General features: G+C 39.2%; 1 protein-coding gene across 1 annotated transcript in view; it reads right to left on the bottom strand.

The window, feature by feature from the left end:
- CEP192 (centrosomal protein 192) overlaps positions 1-27,673 on the bottom strand; it is a 95,433-nt gene that overhangs the window by 30,824 nt on the left and 36,936 nt on the right. Inside the window, exons 26-39 of the mRNA XM_072851586.1 lie at positions 24,250-25,288; positions 24,013-24,139; positions 22,378-22,549; positions 17,017-17,905; positions 15,049-15,197; positions 12,968-13,198; positions 11,352-11,477; positions 10,237-10,380; positions 9,965-10,028; positions 9,142-9,281; positions 8,928-9,020; positions 4,351-4,466; positions 2,010-2,186; positions 76-166 (exon numbers count right to left, since the gene is read on the bottom strand). Of these exons, the coding sequence (XP_072707687.1) occupies positions 76-166; positions 2,010-2,186; positions 4,351-4,466; positions 8,928-9,020; positions 9,142-9,281; positions 9,965-10,028; positions 10,237-10,380; positions 11,352-11,477; positions 12,968-13,198; positions 15,049-15,197; positions 17,017-17,905; positions 22,378-22,549; positions 24,013-24,139; positions 24,250-25,288 (3,558 nt within the window). The remainder of the gene's footprint in view (positions 1-75; positions 167-2,009; positions 2,187-4,350; positions 4,467-8,927; positions 9,021-9,141; positions 9,282-9,964; positions 10,029-10,236; positions 10,381-11,351; positions 11,478-12,967; positions 13,199-15,048; positions 15,198-17,016; positions 17,906-22,377; positions 22,550-24,012; positions 24,140-24,249; positions 25,289-27,673) is intronic.

Genomic DNA, 27,673 nt, shown 5'->3' with positions numbered 1-27,673 from the left:
CAGGGCAAAGATATTATTACAAACATACCCTGGAAGTTGTCATAAACACTAAAGAGAAATTTTCGTGACAGTTACCTGAAAGCAGTCTTGATCCTGGCCTCTTATCAACAGTCTTAAATGCTGGGTCACAGATGGAGAGTCATTTCTTAGAGTTAACTTCTGCTGGCTGAAAAATATGAAGTTTAGTTATATTTTACAGCAAATGTAAATTAACTGCATACGTGTATTCATGGAAACAATGAAAATAGGGTACTCAATTTTAAAGTCTGAAATTTCAAAGTCATGAAAAAATCACCTCTTGGTACAACAGAATATATTAGCTAGAAAGTTACTTCTGTATTCTCAAACTTACAGACCAATATTATACACCATTACACATAAATCCTCATACAGCAAAACAACGTCAAAATATATATCAATACAGGTTTTCTGAAGTTCAAGTATTGTACTTAACAGCTTGAACTTTTAAAGCAAGCAGCAGTTGTGTCAATATAAAAATTCCTTAAAAAAAACACTTTAAGACACAGTTATAATTAGATTATCCAGAGCCACTTAGTTAAGCAGAAACAGTCTTGTTAGTAGTCTGGCCCAGATTCACTGGAACAGTTGTAAAGAACTAAACTAAGGGTAACTGTTCATTTTCCATGCATTTTTCAACATGATAGTACCACAGAAAGTTATGGCCACTTGGCAGCATCAGGTTGATGAAAAAGTTCATTTTTTTCTGTCTGATATATCCTGGCATCGACCAGGCTTCTGGTACTCAGATCCCTCCTTGACAGAGAAAGGAAACCTCTCCAGCAATAAGAATGAGTGTCTTTGTCATTTTAACAAGTCAAAAAACAAACACAGAAGGATGTGACAAGCCCTAAAACTGGTAAAAACATAAAGGAAGAGGAAGGACCATGCAGTTAGATTTAAAGAGGAGGATGAAGAGAGCCTCTCCCCAATTTTCAGTGGCAGGCACTGTTTTGTACTGTGTTGGAACAAAGTTTTTAAAAATAATTTCAGCTTCCTGAAATCAATGGTGAATCAAAACTATTTTTCAGAAGGAACAGAAAATAAAAAGGTAGCGGCACACAGGGAAGAGAAAGTGATTCCCGAACAGCCAAAACTCCTATGTTAGAAATACACTATCTTAACAAAACAGAAAAATAGAAATATAGCTACCAGAAACAGTTCTTGGCTACAAACATGGATCACTTTTAAACAACTGGGAACATTATTAGATTGCTCAAAAAGTTCAGTATCAAAACAACAGTGGATTAGTCCCTAAAGTAACACTTATTGGAAGTCCAGAGATCTGCAAAACCTGCAGCTTTTACATACAAAAGAAGCAAAGTGTATCTAGACAAATATGAACAGTTTCACTAAATCATGGAATACTGAAGCTGTAAACTTGAAACTAAAAAAGTTCAGACAAGAACTAGTCCGAAGGATAAAGTAATCATAATTAGGGATGCAAGGGATTCTCCATCGCTACACGTTTTAGCATTAGAACACATTCAAATTCAAATAAATTCATTCAGGAAAGTTCAACAGCCTGTGCTATTCAGATGGTCAAATTACATTACCAGACTGGATTCTTCTAGTGTTAATGGATTAATTGAAGAAAAACAAGCATAGAGTTTTATTTCTAGCAAGAGGTAAGTGTCAAAAGAACTAACAGAAATTTTCCATCTACTTGCTTGGAAAACATTTTCCACTACATTTCTACTTACATAACACACAAATCTTACAGAATCAGATATTATTCTAACGATAACTAATGAGTCCTGAAGAATACAAAAAACTCAAACACAATCAGTTTGTTTCCAAAAATTTCCTACATACACACACAAAAAAAATTAATATACTGCTGCTCTCACTTGAGTTACAAAACAGCTTAGTTTATCACCTGTGGATTATTAATGTGAATAGGGACAGTAAGGAAGTTTTACTTCAAATAAGTGCAATATAAAATACTTAACATGATATTCTATATGAACAGCTGCCCAGCTTATACTTACACTGATGCTCCAAGTGTTACTCCTCCCCAGGCAATGAACTGCTTGTTGGAGAGAATGGGCGGGATGTCTGAGCAGCCAGCAGCTGTAGACACAGGTCTATTTTCCTCAGACTCCACCTCACCTTTTATCATCACTTCATACTGAGGCCCAGATGGCAGCACAAGGATTTTCAAAGTACTTGAAAAATAAATAGATAAATTTAAATCCCACCACAGAACAAGATTAGCTGATGAAAACAAGACATAACTGAAAAAAAAATTATAGATAGGCCTTTCAAACTACCTTCTTAAGGGGAAAATACAAATACTTTTTTTTATTTTATGACAAAGGCCAGCTTTAGGCATAGCAAAATTTAAATCCTTTGGTTTGTAAATATGCATGCCACATACACTTCAAGCAATCTTCTGAAGTATTTAATCCGGAAATAGTTCAGATAAGTATTTCGGAGACTACAGCTAGGCAAATTATTTTTTTGCCCATGCTAACTTCTAATTATTTTGACAGACTAGTTTTGGAGAAAAGCAAAGTCTGGCTGCCTCTACATGCACTTAAAGAGTTACCTTTTGAAATACCTATGAAACTCCAATGAAATTTTACAAGTGTGAGATACCCAGAAGTGTCAAAATTAAACTCTGACTCCTGTTAACAACGGTAGTGTTTTAAGCCACAAACCCAAGATTTTTCCTCACTTTGTTCCTGGGATTGCTGTGAGAAAGACCACTGGGCCCACAGATAGGGAAACAGGCCACCTACAGCTGGCTTTTCATGATACAGTCTCTACCCTATAGGACATGAGCACAGTGCAGATGACTACTGCCTTCTTCAGGCAGAGCAGAGAAACAGATGAATGAGAGCATCAGGAGTACAGATTCAAATAATGAAGTAGAAAGAAATGGGTTAATACTGAACAGGAAAGCTGGACCTAACTAGCAAAGAAAACAGAGAAGAAACTAGACACACACACACAAAAAGAAACACACAACAGAAGAGGAACCAGGAAAAAGAAAGTGCTGCCTAGTTAAGGGGGACAGAAGCCAACAGAGAAATAAACCAAGAGGTTGAAGTACATAGGGAAGGAAGTGGAGATTGGAAGTATCTACCCACCAATACAGGGAATGAGAGAGAAAACAATCAGAAAAACAAAACAGAAAAAACAGACTAGGAAAAAAAAGGCACAGGGCAGGAAAGAAATCAAGCTTTCAAAAAATAGGCTGAAGCATTTGCTATAGCACAGACCCACTTAGAGCCAGGAATGAAACTCAAGAACCTCCACTCTAGCTGTCACTGAATTCCTATGATGCCTACCGACAGAGCCCAGCATCCCATCAGTAGGGAACATGAACTCTTGTTGCTGCTTTAGTTAGTTTATTAGTCTTTCAGCAGCATTTGCAAGTGGACTGCAAAGTTTCCAACCCTACTGAGTACCTTGAGCCTGTAAAGCAAAGCACTCATGCATAAAGCCACAGGAAAGCAAAGATTAATTAGGCACTTTGCGTGCCTAACCCTTAGGATCATCCTGTCATCAGCACAGAATATCTCATTATTTAATTTAATGCACTGGGTAGGCCCAGTTAAGCTAGATAGCGAAGCTGAACATATTTTGGACAGATTCCTTTGTCCATTCTTGCTCTATTATAGCAGAAACTGGAAAACTTGTAACAAAAGAGGAAAACCTGCTCTGGAAAAATGAGTCTGACCCCTGCCATTGCCAAAAGCCTCTTGCATGACACCAGAACGGTCACTTGAACCAATCAAGTCTACTTCGCAGAATGAAGTTCAACAGGTGCCAATGTGCAAATATGAATGCTTACATCTGCACACAGAACATGTACATTAGTGTTGTACAGGATTTACAGCCAAACTTTTATTTGATTATGGCAGCCAAAATTAATGAATACTTTTGATCCTGATGTGTGCTTGAGTTTTTCATATGTAAAATAGAAATAACATTTCCCTTGTCTCAGCAGAGTGAAGAAGAGGGAAGCAACTGAAGGGGCTGCTGAAGATAAGTATTTTAAAGCTTTGCTGTACTTTAGAAACAAGTACCATCTAAAGGGCTTCAGGGACTTACTCCATTTATTTACACTAAACAAGTCTCAGGACATGCATTGACCTGTGATGGGAAATATTAGCTACTCATTAGGCTCTGTACAGCAAAAGAGGCAGGGAATCTATGGAACAGGTGAATCCTAGCAAAAATCCACATTGTAATGAATGAGGACTCTCACGAAAACAACTGAAGTCAAAGTTTCCCTTATGGGTAAACCTTTCAATTTGTTCATAACCTTAAGGTCAAAAGTAGCTCTGTTTAAAACAGGTAGCATAAAATCAGTTATGTTACCTTTCTGTAGTCCTTATGTTTTTTGGAAAAAACAGGACAGTGACTTCTCGTTCTTCTCCAGGAAGAAGAAAAAGATCCTCAGGTTCAACAGCAAAGCAGCTGTCCTGATTTGATGTCTGAAGGTGGACAAGGGGAAAAGGGAGGGTTGGTTACTTATTTTAAGGGAGTAAACGTTTCTATAACATATATAATACAATTTGGTTGTGCATCTGTTGTACATACAGTTCAGACCATTCAAATGCACCAGGCACCTTCAGAACTCTCCCATAACCCTGCACTAGTTAAACTCCTCTAAAAAGTTGGACACTATAGTACACATACCTCTAAAAGAGGCATCTTAAGACATCAACTGTGTATACAACACTGAAGGGGCCACAAAGAGATTTAAAGAATTTAACAGTAATTACAACATGCCAATGGTACACCACTAGCGAAGTAACATCACTAGTCTCAACAGTGGTACCAACCATTACTAGTATCAATTAGTATCCAGTATCATCAAGTTAATGTGGCATTTGTGATACTAGTCATCCATCCTATTTCCATGGCCTGTGTTCCAAGAATGATGGGCTCACAACCCTCTTTTTTTTTTTTTTAATGTAAAAGGGGACCGACTACTCCTTCTGTTGACTTTGAAATGCTAGTTTCAAATGTGTCTAGTTACCTTTCAGTCTGGGACCATACTTTCCATGGATTCTCAAGAAAATTAAAGTCAAGCAAAGAGATCACATATCTGAAAAGAACTTGCTTCATACTTGAGTTGGCAAGATGTGCACCGAAAACTAATGCAGCTTTGTTAGAAAATAAAGATGTTTCCCAATGCTAATATTCCTCATTGTTCTAAATGGGCTTTACTCCACTAGCTAATTAACACCTGCTGTGCAGCACAGGATTCACTACCTTTACAAATTTGTTATACACTTGTTAAAATTTATTTGTTAAAAGTCATAAAAGTATGTTTGTTAAAACAAATATAACTGAAGCTGAGCAACAAAACTCCCATATGCTTTTTCCAATAATGTAAGCTAGTCTCTTTGCTTTCTTTCATTCTCTTTATAGAATCATAGAATAGTTTGGGTTGGAAGGGACCTTTAAAGATCATCTAGTTCAAGCCCCCTACAATAAGCAGGGGCATCTTCAACTAAATCAGGTTGCTCAGAGCCCCATTCAACTTGACCTTGAATGTTTCCAGGGACGGAGCATCTACCAGCTCTCTGGGCAACCTGTTCCAGTGTTTCACCACCCTCATCGTAAAAAATTTCTTGCTTATATCTAGTCTGAATCCACCCTCTTTTAGTTTAAAAACATTACCCTCTGCCCTATTGCAGCAGGGCCTACTAAAAAAGTCTGTCCCCATCTTTCTTATAAGCCCCCTTTAAGTATTGAAAGGCTGCAATAAGGTCTCCCCAGAGCCTTCTCTTCTCCAGGTTGAACAACCCCAACTCTCTCAGCCTGTCCTCATAGGAGAGGTGCTCCAGCCCTCTGATCACTTTTTGTGGCCCTCCTCTGGACCTGCTCCAACAGGTCCATGTCCTTCTTGTGCTGAGGGCTCCAGAGCTGGACACAGTACTCCAGGTGAGGTCTCACCAGAGCAGAGTAGAGGAGCAGAATCACTTCCCTCAACCTGCTGGCCATGCTTCTTGTGATGCAGCCCAGGATACAGTTCGCTTTCTGGGCTACAAGCGCACATTGCCAGCTCATGTCCAGTTTTTCATCCACCAGTACCCCGAAGCCCTTCTCTGCAGGGCTGCTCTCAACCCCTTCCTCCCCCAGCCTGTATTGATAACCAGGGGCTGCCCCAGCCCAGGTGCAGGACCTTGCACTTGGCCCTGTAGAACCTCATGAGGTTCACATGGACCCACTTCTCAAGGTTGTCCAAGTCCCTCTGCATGACATCCCGTCCTTCTGGCGTGTCAACTGCACCACTCAGCTTGGTGTCATCTGCAAACTTGCTGAGGGTGCACTCAATCCCACTGTCCATGTCACTGATGAAGACATTAAAACAGTACTGGTCCCAATACAGACCCTTGAGGGACACCACTTGTCACCAATCTTCATCTGGACACTGAGCCATTGACCACTACTCTCTGGATGCGACCATCCAACCAATTCTTTATCCACTGAACAGCCCACCCATCAAATCCATCTCTCTCCAATTTAGAGAAGGATGTTGTGGGGGACCAGGTCAAAGGCCTTACAGAAATCCAGATAGATGACACCCATAGCTCTTCCCTTGTCCACTGATGTAGTCATTCCATCATAGAAGGCCACTAGGTTGGTCAGGCAGGACTTGCCCTTGGCGAAGCCACGTTGGCTGTGTTGAATCACTTTCCTGTCCTCTATGTGCCTTAGCATAGCTTCTAGGAGGATCTGTTCCATGACCTTTTCCCAGGCACAGAGGTGAGGCTGACAGGTCGGTAGTTCCCAGGGTCCTCCTTTCTACCCTTTTTAAAAATGGGTACAATGTTTCCCTTTTGCCAGTCAGGAGGGACTTTGCCTGACTGCCATGACTTTTCCAATATCATGGAGAGTGGCTTGGCAACTACATCAGCCAATTCCCTCAGGACTGTGGGATGCATCTCATCAGGTCCCATAGACTTATGTATGTTCAGGTTCCTCAGGTGGTCACAAACATGATCTCTTACAGTGGGAGGAACTTTGCTCCCCCACTCCCCATCTTGCAGTCCCTCCACTCGAAAGGTGTGGGAAGAGGTTGCGAGTGAAGACTGAGGCAAAAAAGCTTTGCCCCTGTGAAAAAAGTTGTTGAGTACCTCAGCCTTCTCCTCATCCGTTGTTACCAGTTTGCCAGTCCTGTTTGTCAGCGGGGTATGCTTTCTTCGACCTTCCTTTTCTGGCTGACATACCTGTAGAAGCCCTTCTTAGTGTTCTTTGCATCCCTTGCCAAGTTCAGCTCCAGCTATGCCTTGGCCTTCCTGACCCCATCCCTGCACAACCAGGCAGCGTCCCTTTATCCTTCCCAGGATACCTGTCCCTGCTTCCACTGCCCGTGCATTTCCTTCTTGCCCTTTAGCTTGACCAGCAGGTCTCAACTCAGACATGCTGGTCTCTTGCCTTCCTTTCCTGATTTCTTACGTCTGGGGATCAAGAGCTCTTGCGCTCTACAGAAAGCGTCCTTCAAGATCTGCCAGCTTCCTTGTCCCTGAGGGGAGCTTCCCAGGGGGTCCTATTGACTAATTCCTTGAACAGCTGGAGGTTTGCTTTCCTAACATTCAGGGTCCTGACTTTCCTCTTTGCCTGACCCATAACCCTCAGGACTGCGAACTCCACCAGGGCATGAACACTGCAGCCCAGGCTGCCTCCAACCTTGATGTCACCGATTAGCTCACTTGCATTGGTGACCAACAGGTCCAGTATCGCATCCCCTCTGGTACAGCTGTCTATTACCTGGCTTAAGAAGTTATCCTCAACACATTCCAGGAATCTCCTGGATTGCCCACAGCTCGCCGTGCTACTTTTCCAGCAGATATCAGGGTGGTTGAAGTCCCCCAGCAGGACGAGAGCCTGCAAGTGCGATGCCTCCTGTAGCTGGACTAAGAAGGCTTCATCAATAGGCTCCCCTTGATCGGGCGTCCTGTAGCAGACACCAACCACAAGGTTCCCGTTGTGGCCTTGGTCTCTAATTCTTACCCATAAGCTTTCAACCTGCTTGTGGCTATTCTACAGAGACAGCTCTTCACACTCTATCCATTTCTTGATGTAGAGGGCAACACCTCTGCCCCTCATTCCTTGCCTGTCCCTTCTGAACAGCCTGTAGCTATCAATAGCCGCACTCCAGTCGTGGGATTTGTCCCACCAAGTTTCAGTAATGGCAGCTAGGTCGTAACTTTCTAGCAGCACAGTGGCTTCCAGCTCCTCCTGTTTGCTGCCCATGCTGCGTGCATTGGTGTAGAGGCACTTCAGCTGGGCTGTTGACTGTGTCACCTTCTTAGAGGAACACCCCTTAATTCCTTTGAGGTATTTCACTGGTGTTTCCATGTTGGCTCCTATTACCTCAGGAGCCCCTGGCTGATCTCCGTAAGACTTCAACTGTGCTCCAGTGTAGCCAGCATGTCTCATAGCAACAGGCTGAGGGACCTTGCTAGCACTCCTTGCTAGCACTCTAACCTTGGCATGTCATCCCATAGCTTGTCACAGGCAAGCCTGATATTATCCCCCTCCCCCTTCAAGTCTAGTTTAAAGCTGCCAATGAGCCCCACTAGCTTGTGAGCAAAGACCCTCTTCCCCCTTTGAGAAAGGTGAATCCCATCTGATGCCAGCGGGCCTGGTGCCTTGTAGGCCATCCCATTATTGAAAAACCCAAAGTTGTGTCACCATGGGCAGTGACACCAGCCATGGAGTCATGTATTAGTAGATTGGGTCTGTGTTTCTTCCAGTGTCGCTGCCTGCAACTGGAAGGATAGAGGAAAAAATAACCTGTGCTCCAGATTCCCTTATGTAAATTTGTAAACCTTTTGTCAAACCACACAGTTAAGCTAGGATCCCAAGGCTTGGCTCTAGCTTCAATACAACATTAACAGCACAAAACTCATGATTTCAAGAGGGAGAAGCCAACCTACCTTAACTTTCAAATATACACCAATGTTTCCAGCATTTTTCAATGGCAGCTGCTGTTTGGCTGTTGAACCCACAATAGCAGACAGATATATTGTCTGGAAAACATAAAGAAGTGTGTATGTGTATATACATATATAATAAAACCAAACATTACAAAACAAGTAGGCTAGGAGAGGCAAACTATTATTAAAACACACTTTGTAAATACATGCAAACCTGTAAGTCCTTTGGAGCATGTATCCTTGCTGTTCCAGCTCTTGCTCGGAGAGGAATACTTCTAATTACACTGCTAGGTCCTGGACTATCCACTTCCACATCAACTCTTGCCAAGAATTCATCTGCTGGACCCAAGGAATCTAGGAACAATTCCATGAGCAACAAAAGCAAGCAAGTCTGCTAGCAGCAAAGGTCAATCCTATGGATGCCTGTCTCACTTCAGCTACTGTCCAATCTTAACATATCAATGTTGTGGTGGTATTAACAGAAACTCTCCCCATTACCCTGGCAACACTTTTTTTCTTTTAAATAAAGTCTCACAGGATCTTATTTAAGATTTTTACTTTTCTGTCAAATGTGTCTGAAATTGTCCCCAATGCAAACAAAAAAACCCATCTTAACGTACTAGTCAAACTAGTTGATAAATGTACTATTTCCTATTTACTGTTTAAGAAGCCAGAAAAACTCAGAGGTTTCTTCAAATTTCTTATCTATTTTGCAACCAGTACCATGTTTTCTTAAGTGATGATTTAATTCCCTCAGCAAAAGGAGTAAAGCAAATTTCACACATCTTGCAGGAGATAACCGCTTTGTACAGCTTGATACTGAAGTATAAATACCTCTTAACATCTAAAAGATTAAGACATAGAAGCATTCCACCTCCTTCAGTTACTAAAACTGAATGCGATACCCGAAATATTAGGACACAAACCAAAGATGGAATGTTTCATTTCAAATTTGCAGCCTGTTCGTGCAATTCTAACACATGCATATATTAAAAGTCAAATTTGTTTTAGTTGAAGTGAAAATCAAATTGCTATACCTGAACAAGAAATTTGTTTCTTAGGTGCATGGAACAGAACCCAAACTGTTAAAGCTTCAGGATCCTGAAAAAGAAATTGGTTGACTCACCTTATGGGGAGGGGAGAGAATTACTGAAGATAGATAAATAAATAAATAAATAAAACTAGCAACAAAACTCTACTGCTCAAATAGGTAGACTCCCCAAAAATCATTACTGTCAACCCAGATGTTCAGAACCATCATTTCAGATGGCAAGTAACAGGAAAAATCAGTCAACTACACACTACTCACTTGCCCATCATAGCTTGCATGTATCACATGATTTACAACTGATGGAGCTGCTATCTGAGAAACTGCATTCATTTGAAGCGATTGTTCATTAGAATGATTAACTGGTTCCTTGGAAAATGTGAAGCAACGCCAAGCTACTGCATTCTGTCAAAGAAATAAAGTATTAAAAGTATTAAATCTCTTATTGTAACTAACAATAATGCTGACAAAGCTGAGAAAAACAAGGCAAGTTCTGAACAATCTAAGTACTTTGGAAAAAACAAAGATTAGCCTGTAGTTGGTATGTGATAGTCCAGCAAATCCTCTAAAAATAGTCAGAAACCCTTCTTCAGTAAAAGGAGACAAGCTGGAACTGGCTAGTTTAAGCCTTCAAGAAGTTTGGCTGTTCAAGACCAAATCTCACTAGTCACCAAGATGACCTGATCCAATCTTAACATAAGGCCAGTCCTTTCTTGTCCCCCCACATAAGGAAACAAGACCAGTTCTTCCCACAGCACAAAACAGCAGCCAGCCTAGCCAAAAATCTGCATTGCCACAGAGATGCAGAGGAGCATATTGTAGCCTATAATACAGGCTATTATTGTCTAGTGGGAGACAAAGCGGATAGAGTGAAGAGTCCCTGCTCCTGCTCCTGCAGAGGAAGAGAGAATATGTTAAAATTGCTACGAAGCAAGTTTGGCTGCTTGTTTGAACAGTCAGCTGTTCCACTTGAACAGTGGCATACATCTCCTTCTCAGAGGGAGGGATTAGGCAACACAACCTTTTTGCTATCTGCTGCCCTGTGCTCTCAAATCAGGTAACACAGAGGCAGCAGTCCATGGCTGAGCTGTAAAAAAAAAAAAAAGAAAAAAAAAAGGAAAAAACCACCCAAACAAACAAAAACCCAAACCACTAAACAAAACCCCACGTGAAGCATTTTTGTTGGTACCATTACAGCTGAAACAGATACCACCCTACAAAAATAAATTATTTCCTGACTAACCAAAGATTCCTTGGGAATCTTACATCTAGTGTCCAGGGTATGTTTCTTAATGACATATAACAAAGTGTTTTGGTATTAAAATTCAGTATCACAAGAAGTTAACTTTCACATACAGGAAGTTTACTGTACTTACGGCATTAATAATAAGTCTAATTGGCACAAAAGCATGGGTTTTGTTGATAAGTTTTAGTGGAAGAGCCTTCCAACTGCCAGAAGTCAAGTCACCAAAATCCAGAAAATCTCTTTTTCCTATTTCCACCTGGTTTTAAGGCAAAGCAGAACTTATAAGGAAGGAAAACCTCCAAAACACCCTACCATACAAAAGTACCAGGAAAGTAAGGATGTTATTCACCTATTCCATCCTCTTAATGCTATACCTGCATAAAATACACACCTCCTACCAGGGGTAGGAGGAGTCTAAGAAACTTATTTCCTTTGATATCAAAAGGGGTTACATCCAACTGGCTATCTTCCACATATTTTGCCTCAATTGATTAAGCCAATCTTAGTGCAACATTTATCCACCAAATCCCAGTACACAACCAAATTTGGCTAATTTAAAATAAAAATAAATTTAAACTATGATTATTCCTAGCAAGTAAGAAATGTCAGTTTCAGATAGTTAAAATGTCATTTTAGCAAGTTAAACGTTAAGAAAATAACTAAGAAGTAGTTAATTTTTTGTTAGCATAAAAACACTTGAGTGTCATGATCTGCAGAAAAATACAGCTTTTATTTGGTACTTTTTCCAGTCTCAGGAATATAACAAGACATGCAGAGATATAGCATAGAGTTTAATTTTATTTTAAATATGAAGCGAGTTTGAATGAACTATACCATGAAGAACATGGAGAATGATGGATTTTGCCAAACTATGTATAAAAGAATGCATTAAAAATTAAATTAAAATTTACAGAAGAAGCATAAAAAATTATATCCATTCATGTGTATTCAACTAGAATATCACTACTTTAAAACATATATTTAGCCCAAAGCAGGTTAACAGACCACCTTAAAATGGAAAAAGATTCTTAGCTGTGGTTAATGACTGAAAATTTTACTTTTATCAGCAACGTCACAGGCTATCATGTAATTTGTTCAGTCACCTCCAAAAGTACCATCAAGCCCATTTCTGCCTGTCCATACTCTTAAATTTAGGACTACATAAAGCCAGATTTAATTCTTAATGTCACACTGTCTCCTAACTGGTTGTTCTTCATGATAAGACACAAGAAAAAGCATTTTATACATCCACTTACTTTTAATTTTTAGTTAGTCCAAAATAAGAAAATATTATCTACAACCATAGATAAGCTGAAAGTAATAAGAAACCAAAACAAAGCCTACTTGGTGTAAAAAATAAAGAAATCCTTACAATTGGAAATAAATGCTTTTTGTTACATTTTAATGCCCAATGGTATTCAACATAGCAGCTACTTAGAAAGCATTAGACGTTTAAGATCTCATCCATTATTTTAATAATGAAAAAGCAAAACCTTTTAATTTATTCTTTTCAGACAGTTGCATAATAATTCTTCATTTCCAGCTAGGTGCTTTTCCACAACTAAAACGTCCTAGATAGTTCTATAAGCTTCTCATACACATTCTCCTATGTTCTGTCCCCACTCCAAAAATAAGAAATCCCAGGTTCCTTTGAGGAACAACCTTGCATTCCTATTCTCTTCCAGTGTCATTAAACTATTCATAAAATTCCAATTAAAAAAAACCCCACAATAATCAGCTACTTACTTCTAAATCAGGATTTTCAGCAACTGCTGTCAGAACTACCCTACTGGCCAAAGCTTCTGCCTGAACAATTGTCTCAGCATCTGCAGAAACTGGCCAAGATGAAACATTGAGAATGCACTGAAAGATCCCCGAATGACAAGGTAAGAAAAGTATTTTCAGATCATTGGTAGAATAGGGTCCTACGATGGCTTTGTTCTTGAAAACAAGACATTGATACTTCACAGGATCCATCTGAAAAATAAAATCTGTCATTTTCAACAGGCCTCTTGCCAGAGGACAGTTTCTTTCAAAAATACCACATTTATCTGGCACCACTGCTCAACACAGACATTTTGTATATGTTTTTGCTCAACATTAATTATTGCATCTTCATATTCATGTCCCACTTGCATCTCACGCAACTGTAGGCATTTTCTTTTAATTTAAAGAGTTAAATAAGTCAGCCTGAAAGTTGCTGGGGTTTTTCCAGCATCTAGTGAAAGATTAACACTGGGATTATAGTATTTATTATATTTGAAAGTGAATTCATAAGTAAAACCCTGATTTTTGAGAAAGAACAGCAGCAAAATAAACAAAGCCAATTCTACTTGGTGCTTTCTGCCATCAAAGATGGGAGGAAGAGGTATTGTGGAAAAGTAATGGAAAGGTCAGTGGATGGAGGTCACCAGTAAATCCTAGTGCAGATGCCTTAAAGTTCCTGTTGTGAACATACTCATAGATAATCTTCAAGCAGGAACAACAGACTGCAAGTCATACTCAATGTATCTCAGAGCTAACTTGACTGAAAAAAAAGTTTTTTAATTATATTGTGCAGCAAACAAACTACATGGGTATATTTATTCATGGAAACAACTGTAAATGGGACTGTCAACTGTAAAGTAATTTCATGAAAAAAGTCACCTCCTGGTACAACAGAATCTCATATCTGAAGAGCTGCATAAGAGCCCAATGATACTGAGTGACTAGAAAAATATGTAAGAAATCTTAACTCTCATATACACATGTATATATACACACACACAGAATTGTGGTTTGGTGGTTTTTAAAGCAGAAATATTCAGAGAAAATGAGAGCAAAAACAGAAGTCATACTCCTGGAAAGACACATGCTACATCTGCTGGAAAAATATACCTAAGGAGGTATACGATAAAGATTTATAAAACTTACAAGCAGCAATATATAAAGTGAATTACTGTCCTTTATTTCTCAGTAATAAGGACCATCGAACAAAACCAGCAAGAACCAGATTTAAAAAAAAGGAAAAAAGCAGTAGTGCATAGAATCCACAATTGAACTGAACTGTGGACAATACCACACAATTTCAAGAGATTAACTAGATAAAGAGCAGTCCAATGAAAACTAATAAAAACAGAGATACCATCTAGCTCAAAAGTTCCAAAGCATCAAACTGCCAGAAGCTCAGAGTATACTATGCTTGTCCTGTTATATTCTTCTCTACTAAGAGTATTCATCAGTAAAGGAAATTAAATACTGATGGACATTTAATCTAACTCATTCTCATGTTGTTGAGATCTTTTACCTCTGGAACTATTACTATGATGACAGTAGTAGATAGAATTTAACAAAATTAAAGTGCAAGATGCCCAATCTATGGCATACAAGCTACATACAACCCACAGAGCAACCCATCTAGCTTGAAGCGTGCTCCAAATATTTCTCATCCTCTGTCACAAAAGATCTCCTGATTTCAAGAAAAATGGGAACAAACTGCACAAAATGTTTTAGCAGTAACAGTCCTCTGCGTGGATGCTTTCTTTTCTAGGGCTGGCTTTTTTTGCATACATAGGTGGGAACGAATAAGCAGTAAATTCAAACCTACAACACTTTATACATGCAAAGCAATTCTACAGGTCAGTCCCGTCATGTGGCATTTACCTCTCTATGCCTACTTGTCAGAATAAGTCAGGTGGCCTGGCTGAAAGAGGGTAGCACTGCTTTTGTGCATATTAACTACAAAATGGTAAAAAATTACAAATCTGTGCAGAGGGCTCTAATTTTACATATAACATCTGGTAAGATTACAGCATTATTCCTATAGCTTTATTTAAAAAATCTCTTACCTTTTCCCCATTAACTGAAACACTGAGTATTCCAATGCTGACCTGCAACCACCGTTCAGTTGGATTAAAAATGCTAAGAACCGTCTGTGATGCAATTCCCACACAACAGGCATTAGGGAACTTCAATTCTTCTGGTACTCTTACATGTCCTTGGGAGAAAATATGCTCCTGTTAGTTCCAAGTACCCAGAAGCAAATCAGTACTCAGGCTGCCACCATGTCAAGTTTATAAATTCATTTGGCTAATGCTTCATTACAGCAAGGAAATGTTTGACTCCTACAGTTTTCATAAGAATGCTTTCCACAAGACTGATACTCAGAATTTCAATCAATTGTTTCTAATTTGCATCTTACTTGGAGTTCTACTGTCACGAACAAAAATATTTATGGAAACAGAAAAACTCATGCAGACACTAACCCACAAAGTACATATATATACATAGGCACCTTATATAAAATCTTCAGTGTTCAGAATTTAATCAGTACTAGCCCAACTCAGAAAATGTGAATATCAGTATTACAACATCTTTAGAACATTTACACCAACCAAAAGGAAAATCTTTTTTCACCAGAGTGTAACTGTTACCTAAAAAGGTGTTCAGGCATTTTTTGCTACAGAAAATACTGAGTACTCCTAGATTAGATTTTTGCTGTAGAAGTGCAGTCACCAAATCAAAAATAAATCCTGCTTCAAATATTTTACTTCCAGGAAGTCCTTACTTCCAAAATATTCAAAATAACTCTTTCAGAGGAATTGCAACATTATAATGACAACTCAAAACTCAAATGGAAGTAAGAGTTCTCTGGCACACCAAGGATCAATCTCCATTACATCCAGAAACCCACTAATGGGTACTCATGTCAAAAGTAAAAATTTGACTTCTCAGTTAGAGACACACATCTCAGAGACATAATCACCTAAAGTAGTTTTAGTTACCTGAACAACAAGTTTTATTCTAAAGCCACACACTCTTATTCCTCTCCAAAAAAAGAAAATTTAGCACAAGTATGAAGGTGAAAATATAAACTAAGACTAGCATCACTGGAAATTAAGTTCAAAAACTCAAGTTTGCCAAAAAACAAGTTTAGACTATATAGATATTCAGAGTTCAAAAACATGTACAAAAACCTAGAAATTATGTACATTAAAAACTGGCAAAGAGTAAGATGGTTCAAATTTTACTATTTTAAAATGCACTAACAAGATCAATTGTTTAGAACAGTCAATAAACAGAAAATAACCTATAAACTGCCACAAATTCAAACCTTCAACCCCACTAGCTTGTCATTTCATCTGAAAGAATTAGCCAGAAAAAAGTATAGCAAAAAACAACTGAAGAGATCATAGGTTAAAAAAGTCTTTAAAATGAAACACTACTTTGCATTGCTTAAGTTTAGAGCTAAGTCGAGATACAGAGAAATAGCAGAAAGTACAGAAGGCGCTTGGCAGCTTGTCCTTCCCCTTCATAACGAGAAAACAGCTTAAGACCTCCACTCTCCTCCTTGGATTTTTTGGCCTAACCGACTGCTAATACCAAGTTAGGCTGGCGACAGAAATGTCATCTGCTTTCCAGATGAAACACAACTGAATTTCCAGAACATGACTTGTCTTGCCTAGCATGAATCACAGCTAGGATTTCTCTTCTTCCTACGAAAGACAGTTCTAGATCCTTTGAACAAACACAAAACCACTGAATGCTGAAGAAGAATGCTGAAGTTCCTCTAGATTATGAAAAATTTCTTCTAAGACCATTAGGGGGACTATAAGAATAGACACTGAATTCAGAGAACATCTTTAAATAAGGAAAATTAGTAATGCCTTCTTTTAAAATAGCAAAGCTTGCATAAATAATAATTGTGGTTACACTTAGTAGTCATCTTAATTTTATTTACTATAATATTAGCATCATCATTATCACCACTCTTGTCCACAGCTGTATTTTAAACACACTCTAAAAAACACACTTACCAATACCAGGTGACTTTGGCAACTCCCACTCGTTTCTACCAGCTCCAAGAGGTTGTCCAGTACATGATTTTATATTTAAGATATTCTTGTTCCAGGAAGTAGAGTGTGGATTACAAAGCGAAGCTGTACCCAAAGAGCCAGGCCCAATATTTGGACCTAAATGAATTCCTACCATAAGTGGATTCTCAACATGTCCTGCTGGGATACCGGCACAAGGAAGCCCTGCTGGAAGACCAAAACCTGCAGAGCTGCAGCCATGAAACTCAGACAACACTGTATTTCCAGTAGATGGTGTATTTCCCAGATGCTGTTGTGCAAATGGAGTCGTTGCAAGAGAATGTCCTGTAAGCAATGTGGGAACAGAAGAAGAAATTGCTTGACTCTCAGAGGTAGTGACATGGGATTTAAAGCTTGAAATAGGAACGTATTGTTCACCAGATGAGTTTTGTTTGAATGGCATATAAGTGCTTAATCCAGGATATACGGGTAATACATTCAAGGATGGTAATCCTTGTCTCTGTGCTTTGCTTGTTTGATCCTGCCACACTTCTTGTGCATCAACGTTAACAGAAAGTGGCTGAAAGACACAGAATTTACTTGGTACAGCTGATTTAACATGGTCTAGCTCTTTATGATTTGAAGGAATAGATGCAGGCTGCTTTTCATTCTTCGGAAAACCTTCTTTGGACAGTTCGTGACCCAGTACATCATCAAGCTTTCTTTTAAGACCCGCAAGTTCATTTTCTTCTGATTTCTGGTCAATGCTAAGCAGTGCTTCTTTTCTATTTCTTTGACATGAGTGGTCTTCTAAATTTTCATTTGTATGTTCCTGCGAAGGAGTTGGGCTGGCTCGAATTATTGTTGTGCTCAGTTCACTAGCATTTTCACTCTAGTAAACAAATATAATATGCAGTATTACAAATTTTAGAAAAGAAAATAGGGTACATAAAACAAGACAGACCTTAACACCAGTATTGCCATCCAGTATAAATAATCAAGTTTTTCAAGTCTAGTCTGAAGTTTTGCTTTTGTACCATCTGTAGCGCCTCACCTTGAAAAATAAAACCTGCGACTTTAACTTGTTTGCTGTCTAAAGTCACATTCTAGCTAGGTGTACTGGGTCTGGCTGGGATGGAGTTGGTTTTCTTCATAGTAGCCCCTGTGGTGCTGTATTTTTAGATTTGTGACCAAAACAATGTTGATAACACACCAGTGTTTTAGCTATCGCTGAGAAGTGTTTTCACAGTGTCAAGGCCTTCTCCATTTCTCACTCTGCCACTCCAGAGGGTGGGCTGGGGGTGGGCAAGAGGTAGGGAGGGGACACTGTCAGGACAGCTGACACCAACTGACCAAAGAGAGAATCCACACCATTTAATATCATGCTCAACAATAAAACTGTGGGGAAATTTTTCCAAAGTAGCTGTTGCTTGGAGACTGGCTGGGCATTGGTTTGCTGGTGGCGAGTGATTGCTTTTGCATCATGTCCTCCCCTATCCCCCCGTTCACTTATTAAACTGTCTTTATCTCAACCCACCAGTTCCCCACCCCACCCTTTTGCCCTTGGAATTCTCTCCTCCATCCTGCTGTGGGGGTGTAAGCAAGCAATTGTGGAAGGGATCAGCCACCAGCTGGGGTCAACCCACGACACTAGGCATTAACAACAGAAGAATGCTCTGCTCTCTGAAGTTACCACAGACTAGAAGAGCTTCCACAGGGCCAAAAATGTTTGACTTCCTATGATTTTATAGTGTCATTCTGTGAGAAAGTAACTGTACTACGAAAAAAACCTAATGGAGCAGATTCCTAAACTCACTGACTGGTTCACAGATATTATTATTCTAAAAAAGAGAGACCTGCAGTAAATTTTCTTATTTCTTGTGTTTGGATCCAATACCACGAAGATTTTCATGTTTAAAAATGCATGAAACATAGAATCATTTAGGTTGGAAAAGACCTTTAAGACCATCAAGTCCAACCGTAAACCTAATGCTGCCAAGTCCACCACTAAACCAAGTCCCTAAGCACCACATCTACATGTCTCTTAAACACCTCCAGGGATGGTGACTCAACAACTTCACTGGGCAGCCGGTCCCAGTGCTTGACAACCCTTTCTGGGAAGAAATTTTTCCCTATATCCAATCTAAACCTCCCCTGGTGCAACTTGAGGCCATTTCCTCTTGTCCTATCACTTGTTCCTTGGGAGAAGAGACCAACACCCACCTCGCCTACAACCTCCTTTCAGGTAGTTGTAGAGAGCAATAAAGTCTCCCCTCAGCCTCCTTTTCTCCAGGCTAAACAACCCCAGTTCCCTCAGCTGCTCCTCAGAAGACTTCTGCTCCGGACCCTTCACCAGCTTTGTTGCCCTTCTCTGGACACGCTCCAGCACCTCAATGTCTCTCTTGTAGTGAGGGGCCCAAAACTGAACACAATGTTCGAGGTGCAGCCTCACCAGTGCCGAGTACAGGGGAACGATCACTTCCCTAGTCCTGCTGGCCACACTATTTCTGATACAATCGATCCTAATTGATCCTTATTTCTGATAGAATCAATCTTAAATAGCAGCATCCAAGTGTGGTATAGATTATTTCTCTCCATATTCTTTATAACTTTCTTGAATGCAAAGGTGCTTACTAAGGTCTAAGTTTCTTCTAACAAGAAATGAGAATCCCCAAGTATTAGGAGTCCACTAACAAAAAGCTCATCCTGATTAGGTATCAAATCTTTACTTAGGGTTCTTAGTAAAAGCTAAGGACCTAGAAGCAGTAAGTTACAGTAACATCATAGCAGATTTCTGAGGAAAAAAAAAAAAACAAAAAACCACACACACACCACTAAAGACATACTTGCCAGTTTGCTTTCTTTGTGTGCTCACACAAAGAAGTCATTCAAGCCTAAAGACCTTCCATTTTGGCAGGTATGCATGGTGTAGGTAGAATAAGTGCACCTTATCCTCAGAGTCCTGGAATTTTTGTACTTAGAAATCAAACCAAGAGAAAAAGAAGTACAAACCATAAACGTGCATACACACAAATGTGTTTCAAGGAATCTCCTACTGGGTTAACTGTCAAGAGCAGAAGTGATCACACCCTCTCAGGCACTGTTCATAGCTACTAAGAACAGCGTTGGCACTAATCAGTGGAGGAGGATTGACCATGGAAGACCCACCCTCCCACAACTGGCATCAGCTTGGCAGTCTGCACAATACACTGGATGGAACTCCAGGTATCTCCCCTACCAATCTGAAAAATGAAAGTGGTCTTTAGATATGCTACAAAGGTTAATTTTTTCTTGTGAAGTACATCCAGACCACAGATTCCATTTTCAAATATGGCGTTTCAAACTAATTTTTTAAAGTTGCAAAACCAAAACTAGACAGTGTGGTATCAAAGCAATCAGACATTAGCTCAGGACAGGTGTACCTAGAGAACTGTGGTACAGGAACAAGAGAGCTACACGAAAGGATGAAGAGTATCAACCGTATAAAGCAATTGTTCAGCTTAAATAAATAGGACTTGGGAGGCAGGGAAAGGCATGTGAAAGAAGGGGAAAGAACAATAAACTAGCTGTTCGGATTGTTGTAGAAAAGTAAGCTGCAAGTTACAATTCTTTAAAAAGGGCATTCAGGGCAGCTGCCTGAGGTGAGGTGGCTCACTAGGCCAAATCAACCAAACAAGAAATAAAAAAAAAAATTTAAAAGATCATGCACCTTTGACAACCTGACCCTAGTGTTAAAGGGAGAGGGGTAATCTGGTTAAACAGACTGTGTTACAGGAAGTATTCAGATCTGAAGATAACACCAATACAAACATTCTTGTTGTCTGTAAGAAGCTTCAGGCAAGGGACATGAAAGTGGCTCTTAACAAGTACAAATGAGATTAAGATCTGTCTGTCTCTCTCCCTCTCAACATAAAAGATTACTAACCCAAGGGAATAAATTAACACTGCAGCCTTATAAATGGGACTTACAAACGTACTCATAATACAAATATAAAACTTTGGAAAAGTACTTGAGGATCTCCTTGCTAAACTACCCTGGGGAACAAAGACTACTCAAACAGTAGCATCTCTTCAAGAGAGAGGCAAATGAGTATGCAGCCAGTTACACCAAAGCATCAAGAGCCACTCATTTGCATGAGATGACAGGAATCTAGAACCATATGCATTTCAAACGTGAAATAGACCCAAGAACTGATGCTATGCCAGTACTGACTGCAAGCAAATACCCATTTAAATTTGCCCTTGGGTTCCTTCCTGCAGGACTGCAATTCCCACTGGAAACATCAAGATGGAAAAGAACAGATATTCCCTGTGTAACTTTAGCAACTAGACCTAGAACAAAATGGGCTATGGCCAGAACATACACTTCCTTCTTCCTGATGCTTTCAGCATGAAGGAACATTGCTGCTGGTGTTCATATAGGAGGAAGAGAAGGCTTCACTAAGCTTTCACTAGCCACAAGTACTGAAAAGCCTCACCCTCTGCAAATGAAAAAAAAGCACATTGGAGAGCATTTCTATTTCCTGTGTTAGAGGAATCCACAACTGATAAAGATATTACAAAGTAAATGTAACTACTCAGATTTGGAAGTGGGGAGGCATAACACTTTGGAAGTGGGGAGGCATAACAGAAAGATTCCAGACTCCAAGGAAGCCATGGATTTCGATAAAAGAATGCCAGTTATCTTAATCAGCAGAAGATTGCAAGTCTGAACAAAAGTTTCACTCTGAGTACACTCTTTGCTAAAGCAGTAAGAACAGTCAGAATGACTGTCAGAGGTAGAAAATGATAGCTTCAGTCCTAAAAAAAGAAGTTAAAGCTAAAATACATATTTATAAACATTTCTCCAGAAAAAAAAAAAAAGGAAAAATATTCTCCTAACAGCTGAAGCTGAGCAGAAAGGGAGCCTGAGGGGTGATGAAAGCAGATATAGATCCTACAAACTACTACTGTAATACTGCACTGCATTCCAAGAACAGAATGACTTAACAAGCAACTGAGAAAAAAAAATCAAAGGGGAAAAATACACCAACTCTAACTGTTTTTCAAAAGTTAGAAGTTCTTTGAATGTTTTACTGTGTTTATATTCATTAGGGTTTGTGCATTTAACACAATCTATTTCAGAATTTAAACTTCTGAAACTCAGGAGTGGGGGAGAAGCAGAACACCTTTCCCCTACGCACAGCATGTCCTAAACTCTTCCAAAACTCTTAAGGCTTTTCTAATTTATTGACATTTTCTCATCTATTTATTCTAATTATTTTGACCATTTAAGGGTTTTGTTTGGGGTTGAGGGAGAGGTGGTGTTTTGTTTGTTTTAAAGAAAGGGAATTAATACATATTTACAGTTCAAGATTTTCTTACCCAGTATGTCTCTGGATTATGTATTACAGCTGTGTTCTTAAGGGTACTGTCAGATGCGGAGACATATGTTAATCTGCTCATGCTAGGACTCGAGTAAACTGACTGAGGTAGTACACTCTCTTTGCAAGAAGATTCCTGATAACATGACGTGCAAGTAAAGTCAGTTTCAGACCTGAAAAACAGATTCAAAGAACATCAGTATTAGAATGTATTTCTAATGCTGCCCTCAAGAAAATCAATGCTACACATTAGCTATACTATTCTAAAAATCAACTTACTTAGCCATTCTGTTTAGCGCAGTCAGTAGAAATGAGAAATCAGCTCTCAATTAACCTTTACAAGTTCTGGCTTTGATGTACATAAAACTCATTTTCATTAGATATAAATCCGTAAGGCAAAGCATCAGAGTTCCACAACTGAACTCATGCTAAGGTCACAGAAATAACACAACAACTTATTAAAGAAGATGAATCAATATACTTGTATCTAACTAGATGGAAGAACGTCAAATGAAATCATTCAACATCACAGGCATCATGCATTAGTATTTCCTATTCACTGCTGAGATTGTCTTCATTTCACACACCTGAAAACATGGGATCTCTCACCACTTTGTCAAACAAGAAGAGATAATATGAAAACAATTAAAGTCACTGACAATTTTAACTGGAAATCCTAATGTCTATATAACATGCTTGCAAAAATACACATACTTCTGCATATTTTAACTTTTGAGAAATGCCAGACAGCCTGTAATTCTAATATCACATACAATACACTAACTGTAGTTAAATATCAAACAGTGAACTTAAAAGTTAAGGCAAAGAAATCAGTTGCCTCCTCTTTTTATGAGAATGTATACAGCCTTTGGCTACTGGCCATGTTTAAGACTACACAATCAACTTAGCTGCAACTCTTATAGTTTATATAACACTTAGTGTTATGGGAGCTCATTTAAAAAACATTGCCCTTTCAGTTGCTGAGAAAGCCTTAAATCTTAGACACAACTTGTAGTTACAAAATATGAAGTGGTCAAAAGCAATACAAATATTTCTACCCATCCTCTCTCACAACAAGCAGTGGTATGAATCAGAGAACAAAACTGAGTGAAAAAGTTTAAAAAACTTTTTCTAAAAAAACTAAGTTTAAAAAAACACATCTTCATTAGTCTATACAATGTCAAGCTTTCTTATCATATAATTAACACCAAAACCCCCAACCAACTAGCTTTATTTGTAATAGATGAATTACACTAGAACAACAATTAATAAATATAGGATTTTGTAGCTCCATCAACACAAAGTTTTACATATCTGAGGTATATGACTAGCTAACAGGCTGAATATTTTGTATTCTTGCATTACTGGGTAATCCTGAGTAGAAACAGCAATGTTGCTGTCCAGCACCTCTGTCTCATCAGGCCAGTGAAGAAAATAAAAAGTTAAAAATTGCTTAAGACTGCTTCCCCACACACATAATAAAAGCAAACAGAAAGCTTAGTCTAAGAATGAAGTCTTAGCCTAATAAAGATCTTCTATAAACTGAGACCAAGGACAACATTCAAATTAAAACATGATCCCTCAAAAATCCTCATGAAGTATTATTAATTCTTATAACCTGCACCAAGAAATTTACCCTGAAAATGCTGTTCCAGAAGTCTCACTAGGAGAAGAGTGGATTAGTGGTGAAGTTGAAGGTCTGAAGCTATACTGCTCATCCTCTAGAGGTTGCAAGTCACATTCAGGTAGAATGGGTTTATGCTCTGGTAAACAAACAGAATTTAGTAACAGTATTTATTTAAGCACAGGGAACAAACCTACTGCCAAGAAAAGCCTCTTCAACAACTGGTTACATTTATACAGGTTTACTTACCAGTACTACTCTGGGAAGTTGAAGAAAGCTTCTCAAAAGTTACATGTTTTGCATTCCCACCACAAGCAGTACTGGCATCTTTGTTTCTCTTCTCTGTTTTTGCATTTTGCTTCTTTTCATCATTGTTCAATTTCTGTGTAGGCTTTGCTTTTGTAGGACTTACTGAGACATATTTACTAGATTGCTTGGCAGGTTTTAAGTTGCTGAGTGACAGAGTATTTCCTGTACTTCTTTCCACCAAATCATTACATGGTTCAGGAACAGCATTTGTTGCTTGATCTGCTGTTTCTGTGTCTCCCCTGATACAACAGCTACTAGTGAGATCGTTGGTCTGGTAAGCAAGCGGACTTCTCTGTGCCACTTCCATTTTTGTGGCTAAAGGAATTCCACATGTCTGTGCTTCACTTCCAGTAGGTGAGGTTTGGGTATCGAGCGTATCTGATCTAAGATCAGCATTCACTGACTGTAAATGTTTACTATTTACTAAATCTGACAGCTTTTCTGAATATTTAACACTATTTGCTGTTACGTCTTCATGGTTGGGAAGACCAGGCAGACTAGAGAAATTCTGAATATAATTTTCTTCATTAAAATAATCCAGAAATCGCTTCTCTGTTTCTTGCTGCTTGCTATGATTATTTATCAAGTCTGCTGCAAGAGTATCCTTATTATCTTTACTCAGTAAAAAGGTATCAGGCATAAGGTTCTGGACAGATGCTTCATGTTTCGCAATACTCTCATATTCACTTTCATGTCCAATCTCATCTGTTTTTTTGAGGTATTTTTCCATATCAAATGTGCTATTTTCCACATTGCTGGATAATACCTGATTAGCAGAGAGTTCCGCCTCTTTAACAATTCCAGGAAGGAAACAGGTTCTTTTACTTTTATTAGAGAGTGCCATCATCATAGCAGCTAGCTGGGAAGGATCAGCACTGGAGGAAGCATTAGCAATAGCAGAGGCAATTGTGCTAATACTCAGGACAGAGTCAGAATTATTAGATAAGCCATCTTCAAACTTGTCTTTACGAATTCCATCCTACAACAAACCAAAATGAGTTAAGCACCAAATTAAGAAATTTTTGTTTAGTGTTTTTTGTGGTTTGGTGGTTTGTTTTTTTTTTTTTTTTTAAATTATTTTGCATTTCGGCATATGGTAATATATTAACATTTCTAGTTGTCACATATTTAATCAACTGTCAAGAAGGAATACTGCAATAAGCATAATTCTCATTGTACTGATTTTTTAAGTCTACTCCACAAAATTTTTTTTAAAAGATTAAATAAAGTTTGCTTGCTAGGAAGCCTTAGTTCCTGCAAAACTTTTAAAATCCTAAATTGTTTTCATTCAGTTGGAAGAACTGTGGGTAAAATACCATCAGGAACAAACACAGCAGAGAAGAAACTACCGTGACCAAATACACAGTATCTTTCCAATTAACTTTAAACCATCTGCCTCGCTACAAGGGGAAGACAAAGATATTTCTACAGTTTTCTCTATCACTCAAGTCTGATTTCTTCTTTAGTTTTCACATTGGCTATTAGCAGAGAGTGTGGAATAAGTAGACAGTCATGTCCAGACCACAATCTCTACCCACCTCTCTTAGATACACATACATTCAGGAAAACATATGTCCTCCTGTAGATATGCATGTATGTCTTCGTAACATCCTCATAAAAAGACTGATGAAGTATGGAGCATGGGCTGGACTGAGTAGACCATGACTGGACTGAAAATTGGCTGCTCAAAGGGCTGTGATCAGCAGCACAAAGTCCAGCAGGAGGCCAGCCACTTGCTAGTGGAGTACCTCAGGAATCAAGACTGGGGCCAGTACTGTTCAACATCTTCATTAATGACATGGACGATGGGGCAGAGTGCACCCTCAGCAAGTTTGCCCATCATACACAACTGGGAGGTGCAGTTTACACACCAGGAGAATGGGCTAGCATTCAGAGGGACCTCAACAGGCTGGAAAAACAGGCTGAGAAGTATCTCAAGAAGTTCAAAGGGAAATGCTAAGACCAGCACCTGGATAACAACATGCACCCATACAGGCTGGAGACTGACCAGCTGGAAAGCAGCTTGGCAGAAAAGGACTTGCAGGTCCTAGTAGACATGAAGTTGTCCATGAACCACCAATGTGCCCTTGTGGCAAAGGAGGCCAACAGCATCCTGGGCTGCAGTAAGAAAAGAGTTGCCAGCAGGCTTAGGGAGGTGATCCTTCCCCTCTACTCAGCACTGGTGTGACCACATCTGGAGTGCTGTGTCCATTTATGGACTCCCCAGTACAAGAGAAGACACGGACATACTGGAGTCTAGTGAAGGGCCACAAAGATGAGTAAGAACTTGGAGCATTTGTCATATGAGGAGAGAGCTGGAACTGTTTAGTCTCAGGAAGACAAGGCTCAGGAGGAAATGTTATCAATGTGTATAAATACCCAACGGGGAGAGGAGGGGGGCAGGGAGGAGTAAAGAAGATGAGATTCTTCTCTGAGGTATCCAGTGAAAAGAAAGGAGTCAACAGGCACAATTTTAAACACAGGAAATTCCATTTAAACATAAGGAAAAGATTTTTAATGTCAACATGATCAAACACTGGAACAGGTTGCCCAGAGAGACTATAGAGTCTCCATTCTCGGAGATATTCAAAACGTAACCGGATCTTCATCAACCTGCTCTACTTGACCTGGCTTTGAGCAAGAAGGGATGGACTAGATGATCTCCAGGAGTGCCTTCCAACCTCAACCATTCTGTGTTTTGTCTGTGTTTGAGAACATTTTAGCATCCATATCAGACTAAGGGTGACCTAAACTTGTGTATCCAGATTCTAATCTATTCTACCCTCAATTTGTACATTATCAAAACCCTAAATTACTCATTTTGTATCTAGAAGAATAGGGATAAGGATAAATTAGAAAGAAAAGCAATTATGGCAGTGCGGTCAAACGAGTGAGCCAATCAGTTCTTCTACATTTAAGTCTGCAGCCTTCATCATTTGATCAGCTAAACCAAGTCAAACTTGCTAGCTACCGATTCCTTTTGGTGATCATGTAGGAGAAGGGCTGTTTCTGTACCTGAACGGATCTGTATGTGTTCTGCCTGATCATAAAAAGAACACAACATGTTAAGGCAGAGAAGGTAGGTGTCTAGGATTATCAAATTGAATATACACCTTCTTCAGACTTACACCATGTCAATATTTTTGAATTTTATCAAGTATAAGACTTTATTCACATGCTGAAGACAAGTTGTTTCATTAAAAAAAAAAATAGAAAGGGAACACATAGCTGAAATTCAGAAACTTGATTGCAGAACATTAATAGCCTAGGAATCTCTGAAAAACTATGGGCTGACAGACCAAGCAACTGAGAAGTGAAGTAGGGAGAAAAAGGAAAATGAGATGACGATAGTAACACCTGACTT

This window comes from Ciconia boyciana, chromosome 2 (assembly GCF_034638445.1).
Source record: "Ciconia boyciana chromosome 2, ASM3463844v1, whole genome shotgun sequence".
In the NCBI taxonomy this organism is placed as follows: domain Eukaryota; kingdom Metazoa; phylum Chordata; class Aves; order Ciconiiformes; family Ciconiidae; genus Ciconia; species Ciconia boyciana.
The sequence above is the reverse complement of the archived record's forward strand: the minus strand, read 5'-3'. Positions and strand labels throughout refer to the sequence as shown.